The sequence below is a fragment of the Epinephelus moara genome, chromosome 16, assembly GCF_006386435.1.
Source record: "Epinephelus moara isolate mb chromosome 16, YSFRI_EMoa_1.0, whole genome shotgun sequence".
Taxonomy (NCBI): Eukaryota; Metazoa; Chordata; class Actinopteri; order Perciformes; family Serranidae; genus Epinephelus; species Epinephelus moara.
Window position 1 is genome coordinate 15,484,630 of NC_065521.1, and position 10,758 is coordinate 15,495,387.

The window sequence follows — 10,758 nt, forward strand, 5'->3', positions numbered from 1 at the left end:
AAAAAAAAAAAAAGAAAAAGCATATAGAGTCTCGTTATTAAAAGAATCTATTGCTTCCTATCTTCTTCCTATTGTCATGAATATTGGGACACTCTTATAACAAGCCTGAGCGTGCAATGAAAAAAGCAAAATATCAGCCTCATAGTGACTACAGGAAAACTCAGTGGATCATCTAAGTCAGTATAGGGATCATCCTCTGGGGACCATGAACATGTGTGAGGAGCACTTCTACTGCAGATGCCAAGTTTCCAGCTGCCTGGAAGAAAAAGAAGCACCTGCTGTTATTTGACCACGATATAGTGATGACTGAGTAAAATCCAGAACAAGAGGCAGCTTTCACCAACAATCCCTGACCACATCAGGCCACACATTATATACCAAAAAAACCTAACCATTAAATGATGAGGTGCTCCCCTTGCCTCCTGAAAAACACTGAGATCTGCACTTTTGAAAACCCCTCTTCTAACCCATGCAAGCACATTGAGGTAAGATGCTCATACTGTAGGCTAAAATGATATCTAATACATATATATATGTATATATATATATATATATATATATATATATACATATGTATGTATGTATATATATTTTGTGGTCAAAGGTCAAGGTCAATGTGACCTTGCGTCTGTCTTGCGTCATGAACACAATATCTCAAAAAGGCCTTAAGGGAATTTGGCACAAATTTAGCACAAATGTCTACTCAGATGTAAGGATGAACTGATTAGAATTTGGTGGTCTAAGGTCAAAGTTCAAGGTCACTGTGACCTCACAAAACATCTTTTTGGCAAGAAAATTTCACACAAATGTCTAACACAATAAAATAATGAAGTGATGACATTTTATGCCCAAAAGGTCAACATCACTGTGACATCATAACATTCTGCAAATTCACCTTTCTGGTCATAATTTTAATAACAGAAGGGGAGACATCTTGGTTGTTTTTATAGTATTGTCAACTTTTAGGGTTAAAGTGGAGTCTGGACAGATATGGATATAAACTGTAACTGCGACTCATTCACGGAGGCAACCGCAATTCTAGTTATTAATTTATTCCAGCATAAAACCCATCCCAGAATGTATCGTGCATGGCAGGTGTGCCGATCCCATGTAATACTGTATGCAGTGCATTAATATAAAGTAATGAGATCATTGGGAGGAGGTTATGGGGTACACAGGCACTACTGAATGTATGTGCACACTGTATCCATGTGTGTGTGTGTGTGTGTGTGTCTGTGAACATGTGCTTACTAGTGGTAACAGACCCATGAATTTGTCAAGTACATCTAAGAAGTGAAGTAAATGTAAATGAGTTGTTATCTGTGTCAGAGTTTATGTGTTTTGCATATGCATTGCATATATTTACAGAAGCAGTGTTGAGCTGATTTTACTTAATGTGTACGTACCACTCTGTGCGTGTGTGCGTGTATGTGTGTGTGTGTGTGTGTGTGTGTGTGTGTGTGTGTGTGTGTGCCCTTTGCAGAGGCAGTTTGTAATCAGCTGTCAAAGTGGGCTCTGTCCCCATCGCAGCAGTTGAGAGCCGCATGCTGGGCAGTGTAAAGCTCTCAGGTCCACTCTGCACGCTGATCTGTGCACCAGCAGCAGCAGCAGCAGCAGCAGCACTGAGGGTGGCGGATAGACAGGACACACACTGAACCGGCGGTTTTTCAGCCCATTGACTAGCTGTATTTTGTCAGCTGTAAGCATGGTGGTGTGAGTGTGTGAGTCATTTTGTGTGTTTGGTTTGCTTATTTTCAGACTTCTGTGACCACCTTTGGAACCAATTGAAAAAAGGTAAGACCTGAAACAGATCAATATCTAATCATGGTTAGAATGATGTGATATCCATCACTGCTATTACAGAATGCTATTACTGCTACTGCTGTTAATAGGAAATTATATTAGCAGGATAGCAAAATATTTCAGTGCAATTTTTGATTCATTTTGTACAAATGACCACTGTCCAAATGTGCACTAAAAATACTCAAACTCAAATGCCTTTCTGCATCTTATATATAGCCTACTTTGTTGTTATAATTATTATTGAAAAATTAAATAATTTTTTTTCCAATATACACTAGGGATATGTGTATGCGTGTAAACGCATTAAGGCTTTACTAAAAGATTAGTGTGAATATTAAAATTTTGAGAATAAAGATAAATAAAATGAATTGGCAGAGGAACTTCTCATCCCCTATTGCACCTCTCGACCCTCAGATCTGGCGACTAATCACTGCTGTCCATTCCACGCATCCACTTAAAAACCAAAGGTGAACAAGCATTTTCAGTTGTTGGCCCGCAACTGTGGAATAGTCTGCCTCTAAAAGTTAAAATTTACCCCTCCGCTGAAACCCACCTAAAAACCCGTCTCTTTTCTTTAGCTCCTTAATTATCATAAAGATTTGCGGAACCAATTTCTTTTCTTAATTTTGTTATTCGTGCACGGCTGCTTGTGCTATGATTTCATCAAGATACAGTACGCTTTTATTGACTTATAATTTCTTCTTTATGTTTCTTATTTTGATTATTATTGTGTTTTATTTAATCTCTTTGTAAAGCAATTTGGTCAACACTTGTTCTTTTTAATGTGTTCTATAAATAAACTTGACTTGACAAGGACATACAAAGGTCAGAAGACAGAGTTCAACATCTGAATGTCCTGACGAAAGCAGGTTTTTTTGAGTCGCTCCAGGCTGGACGTGCGGCTATAAAGATTTTTGCCGGAGCCTTGAAATGAAACAGAAATAAAGAGAGGAAAAAAGAATTCACATGATTATATGCAATAATGAGGGTAATAATGGAAGGCAGTTTATTATTTTTGTTGTCTTTCATCCATGATCCTAAGCCAGAGTCAAACCATGGATTGTGGTTATGGTACATGTTTTACCCATACCACCCGTATCATTACTAGAACCCCCTCCATAGATCGTATCACTCCTGGTCTCGAGCAACTTAAATATCACATCAATTTCAAGATTCTGCTTCTCACCTGTAAGGTCCTTCATAATCAAGTCCCTTCCTACCTGTCTGAACTCCTTCATATCTACATACCCTCCCATGCTCTCCAGCTCACATCACCATCTGCCTGCTTGACTACAATGAGTTCTAGAGCCCTCAGCCGTTCTGCCCGCCGCCTCTGGAATTCTCTCCCCCATGACATTTGCAATGTTGACTTCCTTTCCACTTTCAATTCCAATCTAAATACACACCTTTTCAAGTTGGCATATTCGGGCGGATTTAACGGAAACATACATATGGTGGCCTGCACTGATGATTTATCCGCTGTGAGGGTCCTAAGGACAGAGGGATGTCGTATGCTGTAAAGCCCTGTGAGGCAAACTGTGATTTGTGATATTGGGCTTTAGAAATAAAATTGACTGATTGATTGATGACTTTATGATGATGATTTCATACCTAATATTTATAATAATCATTTTTGTCTAGTCATTTTATTTACTTGTAGTGTATATTACAGAATTGTTTATTTCTATGATCTCTTGATACATTGTTGCTTGTTTTTTCTTTTTTAACTTTGACTTATAAGGTGTCCTTGAGTGCTCTGAAAGGTGCCTATAAATAAAATGCATTATTATTATTATTATTATTATAATTATCATGACCATCAGGACCACGATCCTTTAACTGTGGTTAAAGGGTCAATGGAGCTGATATAGCTGTTTTTTGACCAAATCTTGAAACAACATAATATATGGAAGACATAAAAATCTTCTCACATAAATGAAAAGTCAAAAAAAACATCTGTGCAACTGAAAAAATTAATAATGCCAAATGTTGCAATTTTGTCTTTTAGGGGTTTATGTAGGGATAAACACCCTGCTTTGCTATCGCTAGGGAAGGATTAAGCTCAGACAAAAATTATTTGCAAGGGCATAGGATTTGTGTGAACATTGGTGGAGGTTTGGTTCCTCTGCAAGAACGTTTTAAGTATCAAACACTTAATTTCCTGCGTTCTTGTGAATTTCTATGTACCAATTTCTGCTTTTTCTGTATTCTTTCATGGTGTCTTTAATTTTGTCGAAACAAAATTCTTCTGCTAATTTCATGTTTTTATTGGGGAGGACAAATGCTCATGTTCTTATTATTTGGGGGGACGTGTCCCCTGCATCACCCCTAAAATCTACACTGGAATTTCATACAATGTCATTTTGTTTAACTCTGGGGATAATGGCACATATTTTCAGTGAGTCTCTCCTGAAGACGTTCGTAGTGTTACAGTTATTTATTGACATGGAAAGTAGCAGAAATAATTGTGTCAAACATTATAGGAGAGAGCTAAAGAGAAGGCATTCAGGCATGGTGAAGTGGAAAGCAATGGACAGTTTTTTGTTATTGTAAGTAAGGATTTGTTCCAGCAGCAGTGAGAAACGTTTGATCTACAAATGCTGGTTTTTAATATATTCCAATAAGTAGTAAAAAATCTATGTATTGTATTTTTACACCCCTAAGGTTTAATTTCTTTTGTTCTCTCCATGTGTGGGTACAGATGATTGAGCTGGGCCTCCCTGACGGCAGCCTGATCGACGAGCTGATGGAGCTGACGGCACAGAGCCTCAGTCAGCTTGAGATCCAGGAACATTTCAACATCATCAAGGAGATTGGCCGAGGGAAATACGGCAAAGTGCTGCTTGTGACGCATCGCTTCCGGGGTATGACTGCACTTTCAATTCTCTTTAAGTCGAGAACCTTTTAGCAGTCACCAATTACAGAAATATAATAATGGTCATAAAGTCTTGCTGATCTGAAACCACTTTTTCCCAATTAAAAAGGCAATGAGTTTGAAGTGTCTTATGATGCCAGCATTAGTATTATAGGGGGTAAAAAGTAGAACTAACAAATGAGTTGAATAATAATAATTTAAGTTCTTTGTTTAATATGTTTTATTTTTTGTAACTGTCAGCCCAGTTACAATTCTATGTGGGTGTTCTGAAATCCCCAAAATTAGTGGGCATTTCACTGAAATGAAATAAATGAATGAAAATAAATAACTTTTCAAAACTTTCCAGCCAGCTATGATAAACACATAGCTGGTTGAGCTGGACAGAGAGCTAAAGATTAGTGACTGCACTTTTCTGATGGGATGGGAACCCCAAACTCCAGAGTAGAGCAATGACAAAGGGGAGAGCAGAACGCAGAGCACGAGCTGGCATAAAGCTGGCTGGCTTGAGGCCTGGAGGCTTAGATAACCATTGGAACTGCAATCGGGGGTGACCTGGGTGAAGTTTAATGTTGTAGAAAAGCCTTGCAATGGATATTAGATAGTCATTACAGTATACAGCATAATACCTAATATCCGTTCAGTGTCACTGCAGTGGTCATAAATATCTGTAATACTTCATTTCCCTAGTAAGACAAAGAAGATGTGCATGAATGGTTTTAATAATAGCCAAAGTAAAGTATGGATGTTGCGCAGGGACTCCCATGGCCTTGAAAGTGATGCCCAAAGCCTCGACTAAGCTGCAGGGCTTTCTGCGAGAGTACTGCATCTCCTTACACCTGTCCTGCCACCCCTGCATCGTGGGCCTCTTTGGCATTGCCTTCCAGTCTGATGAGCACTACTGCTTTGCCCAGGAGCTTGTGATCGGCAGGGACCTGTTTGCTGTCATCCAGCCAAAGGTGAGTCAAACACTGGCAAACACCACTAAAACACTAAGGCTAATGCCAGGCTACTGGCTCTGTGAGGCTGTATTTAGGTACAGCACGGTGCTTTGAGATGAATGCTAATGTCAGCATGCTAACCAGCTCACAGTGTCACAACTGTTTTAATTTAGTATGTTGGCATGCTAATTTTTGCTAATTAGTACAGAACACAAAGTACAGTTGAGGTTGATGGGAATTTTATTAGAATGTCTTTTCTGGAGTGTTAGGCCTACCTGAGGTTAACACGACAGCAGTTGCTAACGTCCAACACCAAACAGTTCAAGGGTCCCAACAATCTTACACTGACAGCGAAACAGCTCTACTCTGGCTTCAAACCTGTTAATAAACATTAGCCATGTGATGCTAATAGAAGCCCTGTAACTGTCTGTGTGACTTTGTCCGAAGAACAGAGCATGCACTTTCACACCAGTAGTCCCATGATAAACACAGACAGCACATTTATAAGCACAGATAAGTCAAGCTGTAACCGTAGCTCAACAAGGCCATTTAACTGGACCACTGTCCTTGTCTCAGTATACAAGCACGGTACAGGAATCAATTTACTGGCCAAAGTATGTCTGCTTCCACTACGATAGGTGGCAATATGCTCCCTTTCAGTTTGTTAGTATTGACCTTTTTCCGGTTGACCTTTTACGTCACAGACCAAACAATCTAGCGTCGTCCAGCTGTTCTGCCACTTTTTTGAACAGGTGGCCAGTCTGTGTTTTCCTCCCATCCATGTAGTTCAAAATATTTATCCCTTCAGCTAACACAGCATGAAAGATGTCTCGTGATCCATTCAAAAATGTATGGCTCTGGATGTAGATTTCACCACGTTGTTACCAGCTTCTTCTGTTATGCATTTAATGCTATTCGACTTCCAGGTCAAAGCCCTGGGTGGAAACTGGAGCATGTGCAGAGCACCAAGGCCAGTTTGGTTCCGAACTTCCGATTGACTGTATAAACGCAGGACTGATTCGACTCCCGTTCGCATTATCTGGGTGTGTTAGTCCGACTTTGAGAAATTGGATTTAGTACGATTGCAGTCAGACTAACATGTTTACATGCATTTTAAATGTCCAGTTTTAGTCAGCCTGACACAATAAACCAATTTTCTCTAATGTCATGTAAACGTCCTGAGAGAGAGAAAGAGAATCATTGTAGAGCTGTGCGCAGATCTTCAATGAAATGAGATTTTACCCATTTTAAATGATCAAATGCAAGATCCCATAGAATTCATGGTTATTGTCTGAATCTGCGTTAAGTGCCAGGATCACAACATCCCAATATCATGAAGGGACTGATATATTACCTTTAGTTAAAGTAACTGTCTTTTAAAAAATATGTCTGTGTGAAATTTATGCCTGTGACAACTTTGTATTTAAAAGCCTCTAGGCTTTAGTTTTATAATAAATACAGATTGTGATATTCACAATTCTCTGAGGTGTAGGGCTGATATAAGGGCAATATTAACGCAAGCTGTCCAGCAACTCATAAAAGAGAAAGAACAACAACCACACTTCCCCTCATCAACAACGACACAGAGGTATTAAAACAGACATAAGACAAGATCAGTTAAAATAAGTGCATGAATAGAAATTAAATTAAAAGAATATTGTCTATTCCACAGTCCAGCCAGTTGTGGCTAATGTGATGTGTGTAACTGTGTGTGTGACTGGATTCAGGAAGTGTTAAACGGTCTTATTGCTGTCGGGACGAAGGATATAAATTATAATATATTGCCTGCATTAAATGTATTAAAAAAATAATGAGATGTGACCTGCATCATGTGGAAATATTTAACCATATACTGTAAGTATGTCGAAATATGTAAAGGGAAAAAATGATGCTTAAATGTGACTGTATTAAACTGTTGCATGCGAGGCCTGTCTCGTCAGGTGCTCATGGAGCCTTGCAGCTTGAGTGATGAGTCTGAACACAGTACCCATGCCTGAAAGTCTGGAGGGTGGACACTTGGATCCAGCCTTATTTGCTTTACACGGTACTTTGTGATGAGTGCTCACTTTTTATTCTGGCAACTTTGTAAATAACACAAAGAGTCCTCTCTCTCCATTGTCTGATATTTTCAGGTGGGTATCCCCGAATCTTCAGTAAAACGTTGTGTCCTCCAGATCGCCAGTGCACTGGAGTTTATCCACAGCCATGGTCTGGTCCATCGTGATGTCAAGCCTGAAAACATCCTCCTGTTGGACAATCACTGCTGCCAAGTGAAGCTGGCAGACTTTGGCCTGGCCCAGAAGAGAGGCACTCTGATACGCTTCATCACAGGAACCCTGCCCTACATGGCCCCGGAGCTTTGTACCGTGGCCCTGATGGAGGGTCAGAAAGAAGTGACCGCTCCTCCGCTTAGTGTGGAACCCAGCCTGGACACCTGGGCCTTCGGGGTGGTTATCTTCTGCATCCTTACGGGCTACTTTCCCTGGGAGCGCTGCATGGAGTCAGACGACTTCTACCAGGAGTTTGCAGACTGGTGCAGAATGGAGGAGAAACCCAACACAGAGGAGGACATTCCTCCTCTGTGGAGAAGGTTCACTCCAGAAGCCATGGAGATGTTCAGTAAGCTCCTGGATCTGGATGTAGAAAAGAGGTGTACAGTGGGGGAGGTGAAAGCGTATGTGGACAAGGACTGGCTTAAGAAGGTACACGGGACCGGGCAGCAGCAGACAGCAGAAAAGGAAAAAGTCAGCGCCTTTAGGAATAATCCTGGGCATGGCAAGGTGGTTCAGCCTAATACTTAGTAACAGACTGCATTTGTATAATCTATAGCTTCTATATGCCCAGACAGCATGTCAAATATACAGTCATAGGTGCCTGGCATCAGGCATGTGATTTGCAGTGATGAATGATGAAGACCATTTGACAGCAACATAAAGTTCACAGATGCTGCAGTTTCTGTGATAGAAGAAATACTCTGGTCCTTTATTTAAAGGAGCAGTGGGAAGAATTTAGTGCCATTTAGTGGCAGCGTTGGGGTCGTCACTTTACAAGGATAATGTACTCAATACTTTAAAAAATTAATGCTTTACTGTACTTATATACTCCCTGTGGAAATCACTTACATCACTTTTTTGTTACTCTGCAACATCACCTGAGATGCACTGTCAGGTATGTGTGTGCGCTGCTGATGTTACACGATGTCAATCATGCAGCGCACCGGGAATTTGACCGGCGTTTTAAATCGGCATATTTTAGACTGACCGGCTGGTCGCAGGTCACGGCTGATCACATGAAAATCGGCCCAATTACGAGCACTGCTGATTAATCGGTGCAAGTCTGATAAAAAGTATAAAGGAGGTTGGCGTTTTCTAACATTGCCTGGTACAAATATTAATTATTTCAAAATAATATATCAATAAGCCTTAATAAAACGATAAAAGAGACTGTAGAAGAGCCTCTCCACTAGTGGATGATGCTACTGTCGGCATGCTTGATGATTTTTTTCTATCCACCCATTATGTAGATAGTTGAAGAACTTATGTAACTCAAGCAACGACATAACTGTTTGATTAGTGACTGTGGTGTGATTACTGAATTTAGACAGTAACATGTTACATTACTGCGTTACAAAGAAATGTAATGTGATTACAGTAACAGTACAATGTGTTACGTGTTACCCCCCAACACTGAGGTTGCAGCCAACTGAATATCCCTACCTTTCCAAGCGCGTAAAGAGCCTATAGTGGCATTGACATGAAAACATGAAAGGCTAAATGCTACTACGGAAACATTTCAGTACAACATGGCGGTCGACATGAAAGAGCACCCACTCCCTAATAAGATACAAAGGGCTAATTCTAAGCTAATAAAAACAGAATGATTCTTAGTTTCAGGTGATACACTAATGAATATTGTATTTCATTTCTGCCAATGGCTCCCCATACATCCTACACGGTGCTCCTTTAAGTAAAAGTCCTGCATTCAAAATTTACTAAATTAAAGTATTTTAAGCAAAATGCATCCTTACTTACAGTAATATATACTGATCATACATTGTATGTTATGAATTATTATTACTTTAAATAGGATTGTTTAGTTGATTTAGCAACTTTAAACTTACACCACTAAAGCCTGCATTATTACTTAGTCTTTTAAGAGGGACCCTGTGTAAAATCTAGTTCTAAGACTTCATGTTAGTTTACTGTGCTCACATGGGACCAGGTCGTACTCCAGTGTAGGAGTACTCATTGGTCCCTGGGTCTAATGAAGGAGGGGAACAACACAGCCCCAAAACAGGTTAATCCCCTTAACAGGTCAATGCAGCCATGCTGCTGGGGTATTTCGACCCATAAAAATTCACCATATTTTATAGATCATATGTTTTGAATGTAAAATCTGGATGTGCAAAGTAACTATAGCTGTCAGATCAATGTAAATGAGTAAAATGTTGTTAAGTAGTTAAATGTAAATGTAAAATGTAACATCAATGTAAATACACAAGTTCAAAGCAGCTGTGCGGAACTTTTTACCATTAATAAAACTGTCCCTAGTTCGTATCACCCCCCCCTTGAAGATCCACATATTTATTTGAACCCAACAGCGACAAAAAAGCCTTTCTCTATATGGTTATTTAGCGTGGCCTCGCTCGGGTTGGACACACAGCGGAAGTCAGCAAACCAGAATACGGCACCCAAGGCGGAAGTGATTCTGCTCGCCCGCAGCGGCCTGCAGCGATTAAACCACAGAAGAAGAAGGAGCCGTGTTTACAGTGTTCTTCGAGTAAGCAGTACGCAACGGGCATTGCTGAACACATAACAGTTTTACCAGAGATGTATCTATGAGGACTTGGTTGTACTTTTGATGTCATGGCGGATAACGAAGGAGCATCATCTAAAATTATCTGTGACTGTGACCATGAACACAAATATACAGCAGGCAGTTGTCCTCAGTTTATAAGAAATTCAGAGCTACACCAGAACATTTATGAACAGGTCTTACTTTACTACTAATTTGTGTGTAACGTTAGCATGTTAGCATGTTTCCACTAATTACTTGGACTGACCTGACGTTAGTTAATCCTCTCGCTCTCCAAAACAAATGCATGCGGTAATTGCCGGCTGCAGTCGGAATTTTACAACACCA

At 40.0% G+C, this 10,758-nt stretch overlaps 1 protein-coding gene across 1 annotated transcript; it reads left to right on the plus strand.

Moving 5' to 3' along the window:
* The first annotated feature begins 1,579 nt into the window (after nucleotides 1–1,579).
* si:dkey-8e10.3 (serine/threonine-protein kinase SBK1) lies at nucleotides 1,580–10,363 on the plus strand. The gene is made up of 4 exons (XM_050065317.1): nucleotides 1,580–1,794; nucleotides 4,505–4,667; nucleotides 5,432–5,634; nucleotides 7,749–10,363. Exons 2-4 carry the CDS (start codon nucleotides 4,505–4,507, stop codon nucleotides 8,415–8,417), a joined length of 1,035 nt encoding a protein of 344 aa, XP_049921274.1. The 5' UTR covers nucleotides 1,580–1,794; the 3' UTR covers nucleotides 8,418–10,363.
* The last annotated feature ends 395 nt before the right edge of the window (nucleotides 10,364–10,758 follow it).